The 22840-nt window shown below is 45.5% G+C and overlaps 3 protein-coding genes across 14 annotated transcripts; 1 reads left to right on the top strand and 2 right to left on the bottom strand.

Annotated features, from left to right (window-relative positions):
• Nucleotides 1-216: 216 nt before the first annotated feature.
• On the bottom strand, nt 217-4328 carry thumpd1 (THUMP domain containing 1). The gene is made up of 5 exons (XM_058074380.1): nt 3780-4328; nt 2685-2841; nt 2458-2543; nt 1151-1313; nt 217-1037 (listed from the first exon to the last, which is right to left on the bottom strand). Exons 1-5 carry the CDS (start codon nt 3990-3992, stop codon nt 445-447), a joined length of 1212 nt encoding a protein of 403 aa, XP_057930363.1. The 5' UTR covers nt 3993-4328; the 3' UTR covers nt 217-444.
• A 337-nt stretch (nt 4329-4665) lies between these two features.
• Nucleotides 4666-22742, bottom strand: eri2 (ERI1 exoribonuclease family member 2). 11 transcript variants are annotated; one of them, XM_058068094.1, is made up of 14 exons: nt 22633-22680; nt 18637-18905; nt 18260-18560; nt 17371-17478; nt 17010-17251; nt 16170-16934; nt 14929-15059; nt 13167-13228; nt 13008-13088; nt 12804-12931; nt 12192-12354; nt 12015-12115; nt 11084-11254; nt 4666-9428 (listed from the first exon to the last, which is right to left on the bottom strand). In XM_058068094.1, the coding sequence occupies exons 8-14, from the start codon at nt 13216-13218 to the stop codon at nt 8433-8435; spliced, it is 1692 nt and encodes a 563-aa protein (XP_057924077.1). In that variant the 5' UTR covers nt 13219-13228; nt 14929-15059; nt 16170-16934; nt 17010-17251; nt 17371-17478; nt 18260-18560; nt 18637-18905; nt 22633-22680; the 3' UTR covers nt 4666-8432. The 11 variants fall into 11 exon arrangements, with proteins under 11 accessions (XP_057924077.1, XP_057924054.1, XP_057924046.1 ...); XM_058068071.1 differs by having other exon boundaries at nt 16170-17251; nt 17371-17494; nt 18260-18321; nt 18389-18560; XM_058068063.1 differs by having other exon boundaries at nt 16170-17251; nt 18260-18321; nt 18389-18560.
• LOC131125936 (RNA exonuclease 5-like) lies at nt 13574-22325 on the top strand. 2 transcript variants are annotated; one of them, XM_058068009.1, is made up of 19 exons: nt 13577-14117; nt 14473-14669; nt 14767-14893; nt 14974-15103; nt 16156-16263; nt 16340-16428; nt 16502-16617; nt 17023-17161; nt 17219-17313; nt 17382-17484; nt 18298-18380; nt 18463-18571; nt 18676-18783; nt 18850-18987; nt 19110-19202; nt 20860-21172; nt 21505-21656; nt 21757-21866; nt 21936-22325. In XM_058068009.1, exons 1-19 carry the CDS (start codon nt 14115-14117, stop codon nt 22027-22029), a joined length of 2307 nt encoding a protein of 768 aa, XP_057923992.1. In that variant the 5' UTR covers nt 13577-14114; the 3' UTR covers nt 22030-22325. The 2 variants fall into 2 exon arrangements, with proteins under 2 accessions (XP_057923983.1, XP_057923992.1); XM_058068000.1 differs by having other exon boundaries at nt 13574-14117; nt 18676-18987.
• Nucleotides 22743-22840: the final 98 nt, after the last annotated feature.

Genomic DNA, 22840 nt, shown 5'->3' with positions numbered 1-22840 from the left:
CTGGACTTTCCTTTCATTGGTCATATGGTTGCTTCTTGACTGGAGCGATATGAGATATACAAAGACGCAAGCAGAATGTATGTGCCTTCGACAAGACCTGTACCGCGTCCATGCTACGGTGCTGCAGCAGTGACGCCACCTGGTGGTGTGTGGAGGAACATTGCCGTGATCCGTCAAACATAAATGTAAACATGATTGTAAAGAAGCCAAAACAAACACAAAGACCGACTTTTAATTGGGGAACTTTAGAGAACTGTGACACAAGATGAGCTGCTAAATTCAAAGCAATACAACTGAAGATCATTTTAAAAAGCTGCTGGATGACTGAAAACTGCATAAATTAACAATTAGCAATAAAAACACATTTTGTTAACCTCATTTGATTGCGGCTTGTGGCTATAAAAAACAGCAGCAGCCTTCCTTGTGATATAAAGACACACAAGCTCACTCTCCATCACCCTCAACATCCTTACAGTCCTGTGGCTCATCTTCTTCATCCACGTCTTCTTCACCAGGCTTCTTGTCCTCCTCTGCTGCTGCTTCTTCTTCTTCTTCTTCTTCTGCTGCTGCTGCTGTTGCTGCTTCTTCTTCTTCTGCTGCTTCTTCTTCTTTTTCTTCTGCTGCTGCTGCTTCTTCTTCTGCTGCATCGTTTTCCTTTTCTTCTACTACCGCATCATTTTTATTTTCTTCTTCTGCTACTCCATCGTTTTCCTTCTTTTCTTCTGCTCCATCATTTTCCTTGTCGCCTTCTGCTGCTGCATCGCTATCCTTCCTTTCTACTTCCATTGCCTCACCTTCCTTGTCAGGCTCGGCCGTGGCGGCGTCATCCGCCGTGGCGGCGTCATCTGCCTTGGGGGCGTCGTCATCCGCCTTGGGGGTGTCGTCTTTGACCACTTCCTGCAGGTTGTACTTCCTGTAGCGCGTGTATTCTCGGACCACGCTGATGCAGCACACCGCCTTGATGACCTCCACGATGATGGTGAGCTGCGGGTTGGTCAGGTCCACTCTGTTCTTGGAGTTCAGCTTCCCCACCAGGCCTGTGCACAAAGACAAACGGGGCGTTCCATTCCGGTCCCGCAGGTGGCTCCAGTGAGCAATGCTAATGTTTTCTGAGCCGTTTTGGCCCGACATGTGGGACGAGCAGCGTCACCTGCAATGGCTTTGATGACGTCTTCCCTCTTGTTGTGGCTGCTGTTGCGTGCCTTGAAGGCGACCTGGTAGGTGGCTCTGTTGGGCTTCTTGAACCAGGGTTGCAGGAAGGTGCTCAGGTACCTGAGCATCTCCTCCGGGAAGGCCCTGCACGTCCCCATCACCTGGGTGGTGGAACCACACAATGATCATACTAAGTGGGGTGTCACTGCTTCATGTACGCTGTATTCTGGTGTCAGCAGTGTTCCTGTAACGTTGGCTGTGACACACAAGCACCAGACTACTGTGGCCCTAACCCATGGCACGCTTAAACTAAATTCTGAACCCCTGATGTCACTTCCTGTCCACACCCCCACGCAGCTCTCATAGCACCGGAACACATTTACGGCAACACACATGAATCGCAAATTGTCTTATTTTCTCTTATTATGTCTACTATATTGGGTAGTTGTCGTGTAAAAGTGACGATAGGGGTGACTAATATAGAATAAGATAAGATGACTAATATAAAAATAATATTTAGAAGGTGTTAAATGGGTTTCATACGTCTTATTTTCTCTTATGATGTCTACTATATTGGGTAATAGGAGTCTAAAGGAGACTATAGGGGTGTTATTTCATGTCTAGAGGGCTCTAATCATGTTCAAACGTGTATTTAGAAGGTGGTAAACAGGTTTTCTGTGTCTTATTGTCTCTTATGTGTACTATAATGGTCATAGGAATGTAAAGGTCACTATAGGGGTGTTATTTCATGTCTAGAAGGCTCTAACATGTTTAAAGAGTATTTAGAAGTGCCTTATTTCCTCATATTATGGCTACTATATTGGGTAATAGCAATGTAAAGGTGACTATAGGGGTGTTATTTCGTGTCTGGGGTGCTCTAATCATCAAATGTTGCATTTAGAAATAAAGCATACTCCTTAATAAACGAGGGATTATTGTATTTCATAGCCACATGATTTCTTTGGCGCGTAGACCTCACAGCTGGGAGACCTGAGTTCGATTCCACCCTTGGCCATCTCTGTGTGGAGTTTGCATGTTTGCGCTGTGCATGCGTGGGTGGGTTTTCTCCGGGTACTCCGGTTTCCTCCCACATTCCAAAAACATGCTAGGTTAATTGGCCACTCCAAATTGTCCATAGGTATGAATGTGAGTGTGAATGGCTGCTTGTCTATATGTGCCCTGTGATTGGCTAGTCCAGGGTGTACCCCGCCGCTCGCCCGAAGACAGCTGGGATAGGCTTCAGCACCCCCGCGACCTGTGAGGATAAGCAGTAGAAAACGAATGAATAATTTCTTTGCGTCTCACCGGCAGCATTCGAAGGATGATGCGTGTCTTTTTCTTCTTGGTGGCGTGCAGGTCCGACAGGATGTGATGAACCAGCTTGTCAGACTCTGCAGCGAAGGCAAAAATGAGCAACAATAAAAAGAAGAAGAGATTAGTGTGACAAATGCGTCGCCGTCGACGACCACAACTTATTCCCTCAGGCGTCCTCCGACTGCATCAAACAATGACGTCCAGGTGGAATGCTTTACCCAGATTGTGAGTTCTGATGAAGATGACGTTGTTGGCCCCGCTCTCCAGAGCCTGGAAACGCCACTGTTTCCCCGGGGCGGCTTTCAGCTGCGCCACTTCCCTCCTCAGCGCATCGTCCACATCTCCTTCGCTGTAGTTGCCCTCGTCCTCTTGAAACTGCCGCACAAAATCCCAACACACACATTGAAGGTGCCATTGTATTATGCAAAAGGGACATTTGATAGTTGTCACAGTAAAATGCATCCCTAGAGCCTGCTTATGGCTTCACTACACATCTTAAAATCACACACATGTTGACAATTTTATGTTGAATTTTATTTCTATGAATTTATTTACACTGTTTTTTTTTAACAAAGTGAATTTTTAGGAATGGGATTTCTTTGAAAGGATTTTTTTCATACAGCAAATTTTAAACACCATTTTAACAAAACAGAATTGTGGACATTTTCACTGGGAATTTTCTTTCAATTATTCATTTGCACCACGGCTGTCAATCACTTTAACTCACATCTTGCCCATAGTTAACTCATAATTAATTACATTTCATGGCCGATGAAAAAGCGTTTTTATCGCAATCTCTTTGTGGTGAAGAATTCCACACGCATCTAAGACAATAACAACATCACACTGTGTCTAAAGGAAACATGGCTGTTTCATACGAGCGGCGTTTTCTCCCAGTGAACTCTTCTCCCTTGAACGCACCATTTAACCTGCATTGATAGACCGCTACACTGTATTGGTAGCCTTTTTCTTCCACCTGATGCTGCTACTACGGCTAGTGCTAATGCTAGCTCTACACTCAGCTATAATACAATAACTACCAGTTTGTAAACCAAATTTGAGCTCATAGTTCCAAGCAAAAAAATCACCGGTATGCCAACTGTATAAATGACCACCAAAAAATACCGGCTGTGCTTCAGTTCCGTCTCACTGCTCTCTGGCAAGTTGACGGCGTAGTCTGTGACAGTTCCAACTCCAGCGACATGAGATGCGAATCAATTTGGTCTTACTGCCCCCACCACCACCGGAAATGACGATATATTTGATGATCGGCTCCGACGGCGTGGTTTTAATGAATGAGCGTTTGCACTGACCTTCTCAGGACCATATAGTTGATCGGCGTACTCATTGAGCAGGTCGAAGGCCTCGGCGGTGCACTTCTTCTGGTTCATGTTGCAAGTGATCAGGATGCCCTGCATGCCCACTTCCAGCTCCCTGGACCCCCTCCAGCGTTTGCTGTGGGGGTAGCCGCCGAAACCGAAGTACTTCTTGCTCCGCTTCCTCGTCTCTCCCTGCGCGGCCGCCATGAATGACGCCAATCAATAAACACGATGACTAATAATAAAAAATAATACCAATCATGTGACGTCAAACACACAACACGGCTGTCGTCTCGTGTTGGTGGTTGCTGCGTTTTAGCTAGCTTAGCCGCCCCTGGAAGCGCAGAAGTAGCTTTAAGGCGACAGACTACGACATAAAAGACGTAAAGAGGTCGCTAAATCAAGTTGGACGCGTCCTTGGAAACGTGAGTTCAAATACAAAATGGAACTTTAGTCGCCGCCAGACGACTGATTCCCTCGCAAACATATATAGCAGTTTTGAAGGTCTTCTACGGCGAGTCGGGAGGGACTAAACAGACAGGTGGTGATGCTGGGGGTCAATACGGATATCGACATTACCGATACCACGAATTATATCCGTATTGGATTAGACCGGAGTGATTTCCCGAAGCATAGCTCCATTTTTTGTTGCGTCGTCAATATTTCTATATGTATATGCTACATTGTCGTGTTGTTTAGCTACAGTATTATATTCTAAAAATATATAAATGAATTACAGGGAACAATTGTCTATTGTTACAGTGTTATTGTGTTTAAATATACAGTGCATCCGGAAAGTATTCACAGCACTTCACCTTTTTTAACCCTTTCATGCATGACCCATGATAAACTGAGTTAAAAAAAGTGTTTTTATGTGTCTTTAGACATAAAAATAAGAACTGATTTGGTTCTGTTTTTATACACCAAATTTTCAAGAAGTTATGAATATGTCCACATAGGTGGACAGCATGCGTTTGTGAATTTTGACAAAACGAGACAAACAGCAGTGCTTCAATTGACAAAACTCATCAAACTGCAGAGCTTCAACTGACAAACTACACAAACTATAGTGCATCAACTGACAACCTCACAAGGTTAGGGATAGGCCACAGATGAGGTGGTACAACCCTGCTACAACGCTGCATGCTTATGCTTATGTACTTATGTAGTCGATCAGTACTGAGATACAGTACTAGATCACCGTCTTGTGTGAAAAATTGCCATGCACCCAGGGCACACAGCCACATTGCAACACATGCAGCTGCACTTTGTTTTTCGTGTGCACGCAGGGTCTTGGGATCTTTGGGCATTTTTTATGTTGTTCAGCTGGGGCAAGAGGTTTCCAGGACCAGGCCTGACCTCCCCGGGTACCTTGGATGCAGGTTTGCGCTTTACAGGAATAGGAGGTGGGGAAGTGTCACTTGGTCTCCCCCTTTTGCGGACAGTGCCTGCATTTATCAATGAATGCGCCACAGATGCCTTGAAAGGCAGAAGACCACCCTAGTCCAATCCAGAGAATCTGAGGAGATGCCAGGCATTCACAACGGTTACATCGAGGAAGTGGAAGAACATTCTGATGTACCAGTGTTTGGTCTTGCATCTGTGAGGATACATTGCCACCATTTGGTCCATCAGGTCAAACACTCCCATATAATCGTTGTTGACCTTCACTGCAAATGCCCTGTCCATGGTGATGATCTTCTTATCTTTCTTGGACCATCTCTGTGCAACATCCGTCAGGTGCTTGCCAAGACAGGAAGAGACCAAGTTTGACAGTGAGATCTTCACCATTGGTGACAACAGAGATAGCTCCTCTTCCTCCTTCTTTGAGTTCTGTTGCACTCCTGAGTTTTGTTTGTGCCCCCTGAAGCCTGTTGACCCGGCATGTGCCAGTGACATAGATGCCCCGTTCCTTCAAGACAGTAATTAGTGGAATGCCACGAAAGTAGCTATCAAAAAACACCTTGTGGTTCTTGAATTGGATGTCATCACAGAGGCGCAAGATGACGTCTGCAGCCATTCCCAATTCGTTGACTGCACCTGTGCTGGCTGCACCCCTGTACACTTCAAAGTGGTACATGTATCCTGAAGCCCCTGATCTTGCCAAAATTTTCACACCCCAGGGTTTTGTTTTTTTGGGGATGTATTGCTTGATAGACAATTTGCCTTTGAAGAGCATGATCATCTCATCTATGGCTTGAAACTCCTCAGGATCCACAGCAGTGAGCAAATTTGCTGGAAAAGTACCTGTTACTCATCATGAATAATGCACAAAACATACATATTGATATATACAATACAGCTTACAATCTAATAGCATAAAATGTTGATTTATACAAGGGAAAACTACTTCAGATAAAACATTGTCAAGAGTGATATACTGTTCAGTAATTGCATGTAATTGCATGCAGTCCACTTTGGTGGACATCTGAAAAATTGCAATTTCCTCCCAATCTAAAATCAATACATTGAAATTTTCACAACTATGGTGATTATTAGGTGTTACTTGATGTAGAAATATTTTTTTTACCTGCAGGAGTCTCCTACTCTAGAAGGATTGAGCAGAAATCCCACAGGTGCTAGGCATGTTTTAATTTCTGGCAGCCATCTTCAATGTTGACACAATTATTCTGCAGTTACAATGGTTGACCTCACAAAGCAGTGTTGGGTGGATTCTCAGGCGTCCACTCTAGAGGCTTATAAGCAACAATGCCATCAAAACCTATTTTCATAATTGAAAATGACCTTTTAATAGCTGTCCACTGCAGTGACCGTCATGCGTGAAAGGGTTAATGTCACAGCTTTATTCCAAAATTGATTGAATACAATTATTTCTCAAAACTTCTGTACACAACACCCTATAACAGCAATGTGATTAATTTTTTTTTTAATTAAAACTAAAACAGTGAAAAATGACATGATGCTTCCACAACAACATGCTTCACTGCAGGGATGCTATTGGCCTGCTGATGAGCACTTCCCGGTTTTCTCCAATCGTAACACCTGGCATTCATTCCAAAGAGTTCCATTTTTCTTCGGGTGCCTTTTGGCAAACTCCAGACGGGCTGCCATGTGCCTTTTACCATGGGAGTGGCTTCCTTCTGGCCACTCTACCATACAGGCCTGATTGGTGGATTGCTGCAGAGATGGTTGTCCTACTGGAAGGTTCTCCTCTCTCCACAGAAGAATGCTGACAGAGTGGCCATGGGGTTATTGGTCACCACCCTGACTAAGGCCCTTCTCCCATGTCCTAGTGGTTCCAAACTTCTTCCACTAAGGGATGATGGAGGCCACTGTGCTCATTGGAACCTTCAAAGCAGTGCAAATGTTTCTGTAAACTTCCCCAGCTTTGGAGCCTGGAGACAATCCTGTCCTGTCATGATGTTGGCAGCCTGACCGTGTTTAGTCCCGACTCTGGGCGCCCACAGCAGACCACTCCCTGAGCTTCTCAGAGCTCAGATCTAGATCACGAAGAGACTTGTACACAAGCAGAGCTGTTTTAAAATCTATTCTCTGAGCCACAGGAAGCCAGTACAGAGACCCGAGTACTGGACTAATAGGGTCATATTTTGTAGTTCTGGTCAGGACTGGAGCAGCAGCATGCATGGTGGATATACTGCAGCTGGTTTACGGCTGGTTTAGAGCCCAGTGACAAGGTCGTTCCTGTGGTCTAGCCTGCTGTAGACAAAGGCATGGATTAGTCCCTCTAAATCTGCCTTAGACACTAGTCCTCTGATTTGGGCAACGCCTTTTAGCGGGTAAAAAGCTCATGATTTCATGTGGCTGTTAAAGTGGAGATCCGAGTCCATTATTCCCCCTCGACTTCTAACCACATGATGAGGTTTTAGACAAAGAGTCTCCAGGTTTCTGTGCGCCAAAGACAATGTTTGAGTTTTGCTGCAGAAAGTTTGAAGTTTCGGTTTGATGCTGTGACATAGAAACATGCAGGACCATGTTTGACGGCACCTGCCGTGAGTGTGCTCTGCATAACTGTGGGAGGACACATTGCAGCTGCGTATCGGCTGGCCTAAAAAGGAAGCATGGTCCCGGGATTGACCCCTGGGGAACACCACAGGTCATAACCATTTGGTCAGAGACACAGGTACCAACTGCAACCAAGTACTCATTGAACCGTTTTAGAGCAGTACCAGAGATTCCCAGCCAGTTTTCGAACCTCTGTGGTAAGATCTCATGATCAACTGCAGAACTGAAAGAGACTTTGCCTGGCATTTATCTTCAGACAGATACGGTGTCCCCTTGACAAGAGCTGTCCGAGTGCTGTGGTGGGGCCTACAGAGGAGAAAGTCAGTCAGCTTTTCCAAGACTTTCCCCAAGTATGGTATAGGTTTGGTATATGAGCCGATAGTTGTTCAGGATTGTGGCTATCCCACTGCCCAGCACAGAGTCATCAAGGCGGCGTGTTGATGGACTCAGACCGCAGATGATCTCTAGATGTTCATCTGCTAACTGAAGCTAACATTACACTAGAGTTGTTGCTGCAGTTGGTGATTTCAGAAAAATAACTCCCTTGTTTGGTTGAAAGAAAGCATGTCATTTTTCTTTGGAAACATCATAATGAAGCTGGCAGGACCTGATCCAGCAGACAGCAGTGTGGGAGTGCTTAACGCTTGTTTTTGATGTCAGCACTCACACGCTCTTCCTCTGAGGGCGACGAGGGCCGAGCATTGTGTCGGCGTGACAGAGCAAAACGGAGCTGGTCTTCTTCAGGGTGGACTCCCACTTGAAGAACTTGCATCCCTTCCTTGCCGTCTGGCGCGCGGCGCAGCAGTAGAAGCCTCTGCCGTGGTTGGGACCACCGTTGGACACCTGCAGACGCCTGCTGCGGCGCCCACAGCCGCACAGCGGTGGCGTGATCTTGGCTGTTCCAGATGGAACGACGTTGGCGGGTCTCAAGGAGAGGACGGTCTTGGGGACGTTGAAGGAAGCCGAAGCGGCAACCTTCTTCCGAGAGTCAGTGAGGGCAGTAAAGGACGACGTTGATGATGCGATGCCTCCTTTGGGACGGAAGATGGAGGCGTCGGGGGTGGACGACCTGTCTGGGACGAAGGTCCTGAAGGAGGAGGTTGTCTTATTGATTTTATGCGCTGATGCAGCCTGCTGCTGTTTTGAAGCCGTCTGGAGAACTGCAAAGCCAGGGTTCTGTCCATCAGGGACATCTTGACACACGGCTGTGTCACCTGGAGGTCCCACAGGTTCTCCCCACGCGCTGTAATAATCAGAGATGGCCTCCAAAGTCCCTTCAGGGTCCATAACGATGTCATCCAGCACCACGTCATCATAGGACCCGCACCTGTCCTCAGCTTCCACTGCCAACTCCTCGATGTGCTCCTCCCCCAGTCCTGTGGGTCCGCTTCTTCGGGCCTGTTGGTGCTGGAGACTCCCCATGACCGTGGAGCAGAGAATGAGGTTGTTGGAGGAATCCACCGCTGTGGCGCATCTTGTCCTGCTCCAGAGACCACACAGGGGTGACGGCGTACCATTGAGGAGAGTCTTTGGAGACACGAGACTCTGACGGACCGGGACAGAGACCCTGGGACTGGAGTTATCCTGCAGGTTTAGGACTTTAGTGGCATTTGCTACAGAAGACGGAGTGGAGGTTGCTGGCTTCTTTGGTTTGTCTTCCTGTGAGAACAAGACAGCATTCCATTAGTTCTCACTCTATTGTAGTTTTCCACCAGGAGGGGGCGCCAAATGACCAATGTGGAAAAGTCCTGCTGGCTAGCTCATGGAACATTTAATGATGCGGGAGTACTTAGTGGACGAAGAATGGGCAGAAACGAAGCAAATAAGGACGGGAAGGGGTCATTGGAGGGCTGAAGTAGGGGATCACCCAAACACTCAATATGCCCCCAGGCATAAGAAGTGGAACGTTAAATACATCAATAAATGTCCCATTCAGTTTTCATGGAGAAATTGTCACAGGAAATGTCAAATGGGATGTCACATGATTGGTATGGGACTTGAAAAGTCCTGAGAGAGATGTAGATCTCTGTGGTAGATAATTCCGTACACGTCGACATCCACTTGATATCATCCACTTGGTACAAACCACTCAGCTCACAGGCCACAGGAAATGTATTCTGTAAAGGGGTATCCTTGTTGGAAATACGGGCCGTCCACTTAGAAATCCCCCAGTTCTTGCATGTTTAATGCAAGCGGTATCCCCACTTTGTTCAATGGCCCTTGAAAGCACCAAGGATCAAGGAAACTACTATACTATATTTTTTAAAAACAATCTTTTTATTCATTCATTTTCTACCGCTTGTCCTCACGAGGGTCATGTGGGGTGCTGGAGCCTATCCCAGCTGTCTTCGGGCGAGAGGCGGGGTACACCCTGGACTGGTGGCCAGCCAATCACAGGGCTCATATAGACAAACAACCATTCACACTCACATTCATACCTATGGACAATTTGGAGTCGCCAATTAACCTAGCATGTTTTTGGAATGTGGGAGGAAACTGGAGTACCCGGAGAAAACCCACGCATGCACGGGCAGAACATGCAAACTCCACACAGAGATGCCCAAGGTTGGGATTGAGCTCGGGTCTCCTAGCTGTGAGGTCTGCGCGCTAACCACTCGACCACTGTGCAGCCTGAAAACACCAACAGACCAACAAGTGCCCCCCCCCCCCCAAACGAGTGTTCAGCACAGCAGAGCAGTTGGCTTCTTCCTGAATTTGGAAACAATTTGTTTCACTGTTTCAACAATTTTTTTTGTTGGAAACAAGTTGTTTTACACTTTCTGCTCCCCACTACTGTATTAGCCTAACTGCGAGCTCATTCATATTAGCAGTATGTTTTGCAGACAGGAATATAAACGAACATTGATTCCACTGTTGAAAGTGTCACTTTAACTTTGTTGTTGCTGCGTATATTTTACAGCAGTAATTATTGTTTAATTGAACTTTAGTTGAATTGACTGCCAAGTGCCTAGAAGGAATAAAGCCAAACCCTTTTTATATAAACTATTGTGTTGGGTGCAAACATTACATTAATTGCATGTAAAAAAAAAAATGCGCCACTAAAGGAAATTTAATAGGCCCTTTTTTAAACGAATAAACCATTTTCCTGATCATTTATTAATGCTTGAAAACCCACAGTATAGTGATTGATGACTGTATTAAATGATGCGTTTCTGAAAATGTCACCAACCTACTGGGGTAGCTGTTAGTATGTTCTAGGATGACGTTTCTCCCATGCAGAATGAGGGAGGTGCGCTCGGCACAGGAGGCAGGAATTCAGCAACGGGGGTCGCTGGACGGGGACGGCCACTCACCCTCACTAAGCTTCTGGTGATCTTCATCACGCAGCCATCCCTCATCATCCTCGCTGCCAGCTGAGCCGTGTTCCTGGCGTCATCCAGACCGGAATGCTCTCTTCCACAAAACTGGATTCCCAGATCTTGCAGCGCACCGTTCAGACCTTTGGGCTTCCTGCTGTAAAACATCTGGAAAGACAACAACGTGTACCGGAAAAGGGTTGTTAAACATTTTTGAAAATAATGCTATTCAAACTACAAAGATCGCCATATTTAAGCATTTTTAAAAGTGTAATATGGTCTGACTATTTGTGTAAAGTTGCATTATCTTATATAATATTGCATTCTGTTGTTGGGGTATGGCGTTTCCCCTCTTCATTTCGTACTGCTTTAATACAATACTACGACGTATACTGTACGTGAGTAATATGAGAATATCAGTACTTATCAGTACAGGACAGAATATCAGTACAGGATGTTTTCATCTTGAAATGTTACATTTCTTTGTCATACGTTATACCAGTATATTGGGATTTTAGTCACACCAATAAAAAAAGCATATGCTGACAATATTCCTATTCCTGTGAAATTCCCATTTTGTCCTCTTGAAAAATGGCATGTTTTTCCTCCCAATGTTTCTCTTACGAAATGCTAATATTACAACAATAGTTTTATTCTCACATTACAAGATTATTTTTCTTATTATTTTTTTAGTTGTGACTTTATTTCTGTAAAGTTCCCATTTTTTATATATTTTTTCCACCACAAAGTTTCGTGTTTTTCCAGTGTTGCTTTTTGCCATGCGGTTGTAACATGGTATGACACAGTTATGAATATGCTGGTTATATTCACATCTCATATAAACAACAAAATAATTAATTAATAATCAGAAAATGAGCCATTTTTCTTCCTTTAACGATGGTATTGTTGGATGCAAGGGTGCACTTACCCTGTAGGTGCTCCTCAGGTCGATCCAGCTGTTGACCACGTCTGGCTTGTGAATCTGCTTGCGTTTACACTCGTAGTGCAAACACACTCCCAGATCCCAATCTGACACAGGAAAGGAAGCGTGATCATCGCACGTCAGCGTTGGCTGTGTTCAATGCTGGCATCCGTCATCTTTTACCCGACCAGGTGAGGAAAGCGCACAGCTTTGAGGAAGGCGGAGGAGCGGAAGCTGCGTCCTGCCGGCCGGGAAAGACGAGTGCCTTCTCCAGACGCAGTGTTTGCAGCCAGCGATTGAACTGAGACAGACAGATCTGGAGTGGGACACCCGCTTCGACTTGCACCTGAAAGTCGCACACAAACATGACCCGGAGTTAACGCAACCACGCGTCAAGTCTCATTCTTTGGCTATGTCTCCATCATTCAGCATTTCTTTGACTGTGTTGAAAATGCCACTTAGGACTGGACTTGCTTCTGTTTTTTTGTGTTTTATATTAGCTTAAACTTATTATAGCCTCAGTATACATCGGTGGGGAAAATAAATCCAGAAATGACTTAAAGCATTCCAAGTTAAATAGTTGTCATTGATTTCACTGGATAGTGTATTTGACCTATCAATATATTATTATATTATAGTATTTCTGTCAAATTTACAACTCACTTCCTTTGCAAAATTCGAATTATTCAACATTAGGACATTGTGATTGAAGATAGTCATGGCTGTCCACCCATGCATGCATTATGGAGATGCTATTTGGCCAAGTCAAGGTAAGTGGTGTGAATATTTTGCCACCTGTGTAATGCCAGTTAGCTCGGTGCAGAAGGCCGACAGTACGGGATGCTCCTGAGGTTGAACGTAAGTGTGAAACTCGGACTCGATCTCCCCGGTGGATGCGTTCAGAAGAACAGCGGGGAATTCAACTGTTAACCATGAAAGAAGAGGAAAGACACAATAACAAGGTAAAGGTAATTGTACTTGTACTGATGGGAAACATACTTATTTCCTGGGTGGAGTTCCTTTTCTCTCTCCAGCATGTGGACTCGAAGTCGATGACGATCAGATACGCAAAGACTTGATCTGAAAGAAATGTTTTGGTGAAAGTTAGGAAATTTGACCCTATGCAATGTAGTATCATTGTGTATTGACGGCGCTAACTTGACAGGAGAGTCTTTCTTACAGCCGAGGATTGACTGCGCTGCCTCAGCATTCCTAATTCTCTATGGAGATAAAAATACTTCAATCAAAAACAGCAATAGGAAAATATGTTCATTAGCTGACTCGGCGAGTGAGTTCGCCGTGATCGAGCATGATGCTATGCTACTTACTTAGCTAGCTTCTTTGTGGACATGTCTGTCACTCGGAAGGCGTCTCTCGACACCTTTTAAAACATGCACTTTTAACAAACACTTGACGTTTGCGTTTTTTAAGGTGCCACAAAATCGTGCGTTCTTTTTAAAACCTCCGGATCCAGTTCTCTTTGTTCGACTAATTTTGTCCGCCAGGTAGCAAAGTCGAATTCAGAGCAGACCGTTCAAACACGAGCCGCTCGAACGTTTCCTTTCTGTTTGCCTTCACAATAAAATCCCACGGTCTACATCTCAGCATACTTTCTACAAATTAAACGTTTAAACTACTAAAATGTTTTACAAAATAGTCGTGTTTTCTAGTCCAAAAATATCACACGACGAAATATATTATAGTTAACGCTTGCTGGTTTTAAAGTGGTGCAAAATTGCGCATTCTTTCTCAACTCTCCGCATCCTGTTCTTTGTTCGATACCTCGATACCTCTGTTCGATAACAGAGAAGACTCGTTCTAAAAGAAACTGTTCCCACCCCAGCATGCTAGTTGCACGAGGTACAGCAAGTTAAACATTCTAACTACTGAAAAATAGTCGTATTTTTTCAGTCAAAAACTATCACAAGACGAAGACGTTTTTTAACGAAATGTATGCGAGATGGTATTTATTTTGACAACAGTACAGTGAGAATTACACCACCGACTTCCGTCAACAGGAAGTATACCCACTTAAGCATGGGTCAAACGTGTTGTATCAGTCACCGTGTTACTGCGTGAATTTGGAAGACGTTGGAACGTCATATAATGGTAATTAATCATATGTGCAGTACTCTATATTCAGTAGTGTGTTAATAGTGTACATATGTATTAATTCTCTACATACGTAAAGTCATAAAGTCACGCGGGAAAATTATAATATTGCATGTAACGTCAAGCGTGTATCTTGCTAGCATTTCAAACATCAAATAAAGTACCTTGTGTTAAAGTGTTAAAACCCTTTAACGAAATGACATAATCCGTGGATTACTTTTTGGTTCTTTCAACAACACGGTAGCTAGAGTTATGCAGTGTTCTTACATTGAATTATTTTTGGTGCTTCATGCCAAGCATAGAGATCAGATCTAACATTGCGCCCTCGCTGTCAACGACTTTCAATGAGCAGAAAAGGAAAAGCAACGCGGGTCATGGCCCAGCCAAGAGGTTGAAGGGGCGGCAAATTGGAGCTGATGAGAACGGGCAATGTGGACCGCGGATGCTCGTGCTGCCTGAGCACCTCCAGCATCCTATCACAGCCAAGGAGCTGATGGAGCTGCTGCATTACGCCGCACTGCCGGGAATAAACGGCATCAAACAGCCCAGGTCATCACCGTAAAATGCTTTCTAATGTGTTTTGCTTATTGGCATCAATAGTGTGCTGTATTTAGTACTATATCTAAAGTATGTGTGTGTCTTCTAGTTGGTGTCGTGTGGACGGGCAGCAGCATGTGAAAGGCGTCAATGTTGTGCTGGTGGAGGGTGTGACCCAACGTGACTTTTACAAACACTACATGACTTTGAGGCGCCTGAGGAGCAACTACACCAGTGTAAGTACAACCGGCAGTGCTGTAGTTCGACTCACCATGGAGGCTCAGTGCATGCTGCCTTCTTTGCATGGACGCTTTAGAGAGTCACCTTCACGCCATCCACGCCGTCCACCAGCAACCTGCTCTCCGGGATATTCAGCAGTGACGTGGCCACTTTGGACGGTTCCTGCGTGGGCCCAGTAGAGAGAGGCGGCAGCAAGTTGCACAAAGGTGAGGATTAATAAGCCGTGACACTGACTACTACAGTGTGGCCCCACGCATATAAACACTCTGAAAATATGTTGTTTTCATGCAGAAAATAAGTGGATAAAAATGTCTAAATCCATAATTAGAGATGCACAATATCCTATTTCCCCAAAACAAACGGACTAGTAATTTTTCATATGTACTTTTTAAAATGTAGATGTAAGTGTAGTTTGTGCACGCCTGGTAAGGAGTGGAAGAAATGATGATGTGTTGAGGGGTCCTAATGAAACATCATGAAATGACGACTATCATGTGGCACGGTGGACGAGGTTAGTATGTAGGCCACACAGTCAGGAGATCGGGAAGACACTCCGCTGTGTGGAGTCTGCATGTTCTCCCTGTGCATGCGTAGCTTTTCTCCGGGTACTCCGGTTTCCTCCCCCTTTCCAAAAACATGCTAGGTTCATTGGCCACTCCAAATTGTCCATAGGTATGAATGTTGGGGGATTGGTTGTTTGTCTCTGTGCCCTGTGATTGGCTGGCCGCCAGTCCAGGGTGTAGCCCGCCTCTCACCCAGAGACAGCTGGGATAGGCTCCAGCATACCCCCACCCTAGTGAGGATAAGCGGCAGAGAAAAAGAATAGATGGACTACTGTCAGGAGAAAAGTGAAAGTTTACATGGGAAGTTACGACAGGCCTTAAACGTCACAGGCAGGAGAAAAAAGGAGCGCTTGATTTGCTCAGACACACAGTATGGGTAATCTTGCCTTTTTGGAGTTTTTTTTTAAATATAAACACTGGAGCTATTTTATCACATTTATTGGTATGATGTCATCATTCCATTGGTGCGTTATCATGCAACCCTAATAATATAGGTAAAATAGGTAAAATGTAGCGCATACATCTAGTGCTGTTTAAAAAAAGCCCACATTTTTAACGTGTTTATATCTTTTTGCTTCACTGATAACATGTTTTGCCTCAAGTCCTCGAACTCACCATAGTTGATCTAGTTTGGCTATGCCATCACTACTTTTGTTCAGTTCATATATATAATTTATATTGTACGTGTGTGACAGTGCTGACAACTCACCCGGTCGTGACCAAGTTTGGGACGAGGAGGCGTGGTCTGACGGCCTACTTGCTCCCCCAGGAGGAGATGATCAAGGGACATTACCCGGTGAAAGGTCGTCGTTGCCGCCTCTTGTCTTCCTTTTCCTCCTCGCCGCCCTCTCACTTCCCATCCTTCGCCTCTCCTTGCAGGGATGCCAGGCTTCGAGGAGTTTGTGTGCACCCATAGCGACGATGTCGTCACGGACGCCAGTCCTCTGTTTGGACTGGACTGTGAAATGGTGAGCAAGCAAAAAGCACTTCCTGGTGAAAGCCCACCCCCTTCCTGGTGTTGCTGATTGTTGATGCTGGCAGTGTCTGACAGTGAGAGGCTACGAGGTGACCAGGGTGTCCCTGGTGGACTGCCAGGGGACGTGCATGCTGGACCGACTGGTGAAACCGGACAACAAAATACTGGACTACATCACACAGTACGCACACGCCATCTACAGTAGATTCAGTGAGGAAAGGCAACATGGGACATGAAATAAAGTGGAGAAAGAACTACAAATGTTGAGCAGCGAGTGGAAACACAAAGAGCATCAAACATTCAAATAAATGCCAAAGAAGTCTAAATAAAGATATTAAATAACATAATAATAATACAATATTATAATACATGAATAAGTAATTTATCCATTTCATTCCTGATAAGTAGCATTGTTTTCTACATGTGAAACTATCATTACTAGTCTATAGAATGCATTTGGTGTTGATAATTTGGGGTGTCTGGAAAGGATTGGATTTCCTGTGGGAAGAAAGGCCCTTCAGGTCTTGTTGGCGCTTTTGGAGAAAATGAAGAAGGAAAATGGAGGTGCTTTACGACCTGTGTGCAGGTTTTCTGGTATCACAGCGGCCATGTTGCAGCCGGTCAGGACCAAGCTCGGCGACGTTCAAGCCGAGCTGAAGAGGCTGTTGCCACGAGACGCGGTCCTGGTGGGTCATTCCATCAACAGCGATCTGACGGCCCTGAAAGTGAGTGGAGCACTTCAGTACCTTGAAGCCGCACTTGACTGACCTGAACTGTTGCAGCTCATCCATCCACACGTCATCGACACCTCGCGGCTGTACAGGAGAGAGTTTGGACAGAGGTTTAAGCTGAAGGTTCTGGCTGAGATCGTGCTCCAGTAAGCATCACCGATTGTTATGATTCATCACTTCCTGTTGGCTTAATGGTTCCTGACCTGTACATCAGTAGGCGGATCCAAACAGAGGAGAGGACAGGTCACGACCCCACCGAGGACGCCTTGGCAGCGTTGGAGCTGGCCCAGTACTTCATTAGAAGAGGACCTCTGCAGGTAACAACCCCTATATCAACATATGGGAAAAAAACACCTGCACCATATCAAACGACACCCAACACAACCTATCAGAACGATAACTTGTTTAACTAATTTGTATTATTCAGTAATATGTCACTATTACGTCAAACGCAACAAGGTTATGAGAATATTTGGTTAGCCGACACCAAGAAGACATTGCACTTGGGTCCAGGTAAAGATGCACAAGTCAGGATTTTGGGGGCTCTTTTTATGGAGGCGGCGTGGCTCTAGTCAGTGTGTGCATGTTTTAACGCTGCGGGTTACGATGCTGCTTTTAACAATGCCATGTGTCAGCATACACAGACTCTTGTCATAGAAATGAGCCCTACATGGCTTATTTCACACTGAACAGGAAGTCAGTGCATGCATGTTTTAATGCTGCAGGTTACGATGCTGCTTTTAACAATACTATGTGTCAACATTAACAGACCCTTTTCATAGAAATGAGCCCGACATAGCTTATCATGCACTGAACAAGTCAGTGTGTGCATGTTACGATGCTGCCTTTAACAATACTGTGTGTCAACATAAATTGACTGTTTTCATACAAATGAGCCCGACATAGCTTATTTTGCACTGAACAAGAAGTCAGTGCATGCATGTTTTAATGCTGCAGGTTACGATGCTGCTTTTAACAATACTATGTGTCAACATAAACAGACCCTTTTCATAGAAATGAGCCTACATTCAATGTGGACGTTAACAATAACAAAAGGAAGACGGTGTGAATGTGAAGACAGGCTCTACATACTGTACAGTTGCTGCAATGCGTCTTGTCCCGTGTGTCAGGTGCTTGAGGATCACCTGGAGCAACTTTGGGGTTTGACGTTACAAGAAGAGTCGACACACTCGGAATCAGAGCCCAGTAGCAGGTACATACATGAACACAGCAATGTTTGTGTCTCTCCAGTGTCTATCCACGTGATGACTTTGGACTATTTTGACGCTGCGCAGGTTTGCTGAGGTGTTGCAGCGACTCGGCAGGTCAGTTTGCTACATGGGGAAGCGCTGCGACGTGGCCTTACACCTGGCCAATCAGCAGTGGCTCCACTCTGACAAAGAGGTGAGACCGAATCATATGGTATCGTTTCTACACTCAAAATGATAGGGTAGAGTTGCACTCCAGACCTGCTGGGCCTGAAGAGACGTTCTTGTCGTTTCCTCCAGGTGGCGGCCTCTTTCAGGAGGCTGGGCAAGGTTCCGTTCTTCTCTGTGCTCCATATGTCTCCTCTCTCAAAGCGGTCCCAGGACCTGCCTGCCAAGCTGGACCACAAGGTGAAGACCTGGGTGGCGGGTTTGTGTGTGTATGTCCTGCTCACGGCGTGCGTGGTGGTCTTGCAGGCGAGCACACTCCTTGGGGACATGTGCGTGCTCTTTGCCGGTCCGTTTCCTGTAGGCTACCCCGAGAGAGAAGTGAGGCGACTGTTCCGCTGCTGTGGACGCGTACGGCGCGTGAAAATGCTGAATAGTACACACAGGGTACGCTTTGGGGGCGTCCCACCCTCCTTACACGCAACCCGCTCTAGGTTTATGCAGGTTCTTGTCCTGCGTAAAGGGTGTTGGCTCACAATGAGGGGGTCCTGGTTGTGTTTACCGTGCAGGTTCACGCCTTGGTGGAGTTCAAGCTGCTAGAAGGAGCCGCGCTGGCACTGCAAACGTTGAACGGCATCCAAGTGCAGGGACACACCTTGAAGGTAAAAGCTGTTAGGAACTCAGCCACCGGGTGGCGCTCTGTCTCTACCTGCCCTCCCAATACTGTACTATGTTTACTAAGGGTGTCGAAAATAATGACTATTAATTGATCCATCAATGCGCATGCGCGCGATGCGACTCGCATCGGCTCATTCACCGGGTATGGATGTAATTGATCTTCACCCCATATGCTGTTCCCCAGGCGCCATGAATGCACCATCATTATTTGGTGTTTTATATTGAATACGGACGGAAGCCGTGAGGCACATACAACTAATAGTAAAACAGCATGGACGTCCGTACGCAAGCAGCAGCGAGGGAGTTTCTATATCTAACCCCCCCCCTGCAACGTTTAAATGGTATGTTTGGAAACACTACGAATTCTGAAAGAAACGCGGAAAGCTCGACAAAATGTCTGTCATTTGCAAAGAATGCAGCGTTAAGAAACCAGGGAAAAGCCAAGCAAATCAGGTCAGAACAAGTGGATCTTCCGCTGCTTTCCAAATTGTCCAGGAGCTATTTGTGCCCCTCGAACTAGTGTTCAGCACAGCAGGTGACATTAGAACAGCAGAGCAGTTGGCTTCTTCCTCAATTTTGAAACAATCTTAAAAGGGTAGAAGTTCTTTTCCGCTTCAGCAGTTTATTAGCAGTATGTTTTGCAGACAGGAATATAAACAAATATTGATTGCACTGTTGAAAGTGTCACTTTAACTTTGTTGTTGCTGTACTTTTTTACAGCAGTAATTATTGTTTAATTGTTTTACTCCACCACTTAAACACTGCTATTGTAATTGCATAGCCGATGTGAAAGTGTGAGGAAAAGTTGTTGCTGTTTTAAGATGTCAAAAAGAATGATCAAGAAGTGGTTCATAGTAAAAAAGACAAACAGCACTTTAGTAGAATAATGCCAAGTGCCTAGAAGGAATAAAACCAAACCCTTTTTATAGGACCATACTGAATTCCATTTTTCCCTTTGCTTATTTGCATCATATCGCAAGAAATTGCATCATATCATATCGGATTGCATTGATTTGAGCTAAATGATTATCGCATTGTATCGCCAGAAAATTCAATGTATCGCTAAAGTATGGTATCGCTAGCAGTGCATCAAGATGTATATCGAATCGTCCTCAGTGCTGAGATTCACACTCCTAATGTTTACTGGTTTCCCGGTCACTAGCTAGCGCAGCAATTGCTACTTACATCCATACTGGTCTTCAGTCATGGTCACACTGACACAAGGCCCCAAGTCGCTGTCCTCTGCTATGCCTGCTGGTCATTTTAGCTCTCAGCTCAGAGCAAACATCAGCTGAGAGACGACTCACTTCGGTAGTTGTGACACTGGTATGCCAAGGTACCATGGTATAAGTCAGCATCAAAAACAGCAGCAGCCCTTTGGAGCTAAACTTGCATTCATTTTCTACCATGTATCCTCGCGAGGGTCGCAGGGGTGCTGGAGCCTATCCCAGCTGACTTCGGGCAAGAGGTGAGGTACCCCCCTGGACTGGTGGCCATCCAATCACAGGGCACATATAGACAAACAACCATTCACACTCACATTCAGTATTTGTTCCCGCCTGTGGCTCATCAAACAATAGTGTCCAGCAACATATGAAATACATATATCAAGGAGCCACAGAGGGTGTCTGCGTCTTCTAGGTACAGAGGCCGGTCAACGAGTCTACGCTGGATTTGGATGTGACTCTCAATGCGCTGATGAGCGATGTGCTCAACACGCGCCGACTCTACACCACCAGACTCGAGCCCCTCCTGGCCCGCAGCGTCTTGGCCAAGCGCAGCGGACACACGCTGGACGGCGAGCGCTCAGAACTGAATGATCGCACGCCACTTCCTGCCGAGACATATGAGCTGAGTGAGATAACGCTTGCGCAGAGGTTCGGCCGCTTTGGAGCCGTGGAAAGAGTCTTTGCCAAGGCTAAACCTGGAAGACGTGCGAGATACGCGTGCATACGTGAGTACTCAAACAGGCCACATATTTTCCCCCACCAAACCCAACAGGAAATCATGTCAATTGGAATGATCTGTTCCAGAGTCAAACTGTGGCCATCCTAGCTGCTACATCAGTGAAAATGGTAGTATAAACAGTTTCATCTGTGGCCTCTTGTGGAATCAACAGTCATAAACGAGGGATGATGGCATGTGCTTTCATGTCAGCGATGCCAAAAGTCAACGATGTGTAATTACTAGCTAAATATTGCTAATTTAGCTTAGTCGGGGGCAAACAGGCACCACAAGCACGTTTTTTTTTGGTATTAAGCAAGGCGTACTGTTTGTTTTTAACAGAGTTTGCCAGTCCAGAGGGCAGACATGCGGCCTTCAGGTCCTTAGAGGAACTCTGGAGGGAAAACTTCCTCGTCTGTCCGGCGCTGACTCCGCCCCACATGACTTCATGGCTTGCTGACGACGACAGCGAGCTTGTAACTCCAACAGTGCTGGTTTGTGCAAATTTTGCTATGCTACGAGGGGGCGACGGCTCATGCAGAGAGCTTCTTGACTTTACCAGCGAGGAGCAGCAAGGATTGTGTTTATGTGCAGGAGGTGCAGATGGAGCACACCATGGAGAAGCTGGACCGCCGCCTGGGGAAAGTCTTCCTGTCTCTCCCAGAAGGCACCTTGTCTGTGGTGCTCCTGCTTCCACATCCCAGGTCAGGCCTCTACCATGCCCGCACTCCTGTTTTGGATTGTCCTCTTTTCAACTTGCTGTGTTTCTTCAGCGCTCCCAACTCTTCACCCGGTTTGTGCTTCCTGGACTTCAAGCAAAAAGTCATCAGACCCCGCGGAGAGGAAAGCAAGTGTGAAAGTGAATGAATCTAAATAAGTCTTTTTATGGCAAACTCTTCCTTGCACAAAGGGACCTTGGACAATCGCTGTCGCTTTGTGACCTCAATAAAGATGGATGGATCGACTCAGACCGTATGAATCGATAGTACAGGCCCTTTAGGCGTATAAAATCTCCCTAGTGAGGATAAGCCACATAGAAAATGTACATTTTCTGGCCATAGTAGACCTGTACATACACAGGTCTACTATGGCTATTTTATCCAGCATCTTGCTGGATAAAAACATAAAAAATTTATTGCATTTGTACTACTACAATAAAAGGTTTCACAAATCAAATTGTGTTTTTATGAATCCTTAGGGTCTGTAGATTAATCCAGTCCAGATTTGAGAGGTATGTGCGGCGTTTTTTTTTAATTAATTCAATTTAAATGTGCCTTTATTGCATTTTGGGTCGCTTACGCAGACCCAAAATGAAGTGTTACAAACAACAGACCATCCGGAAACTCGCACTGCTCATTGGGGCAATTCCACCTTGAATTACCCTTATCAAATCAGAAAACAACTTTACAGACAGCTTTAATGTTTCCAAACGGCAAAACTGACAACCGGGAGAAGGTAAAAACGTCCTACCGTGCAGTTCCAGTCTCCACGGCCACAGGTGAAATCCTCCATTCAATCAGCCAATCAAAGTCCCGCCCCTTCTTGTAACATCCGGGGAAAGGAACTCGGCGGCTTGTTAGCCATAAAGCTAGCTTGGCTCGGATAGTCCATGGCGACAAGCGATAAACGGTCCCCCAAATATTGGGTGCTTATTAATGCGCGCAGTAAGTAAAATAAA

This window comes from Doryrhamphus excisus, chromosome 1, assembly GCF_030265055.1.
Source record: "Doryrhamphus excisus isolate RoL2022-K1 chromosome 1, RoL_Dexc_1.0, whole genome shotgun sequence".
NCBI classification, from domain to species: Eukaryota; Metazoa; Chordata; class Actinopteri; order Syngnathiformes; family Syngnathidae; genus Doryrhamphus; species Doryrhamphus excisus.
Note: the sequence above shows the minus strand (reverse complement) of the source record. Positions and strands in the feature narration are given on the sequence as shown.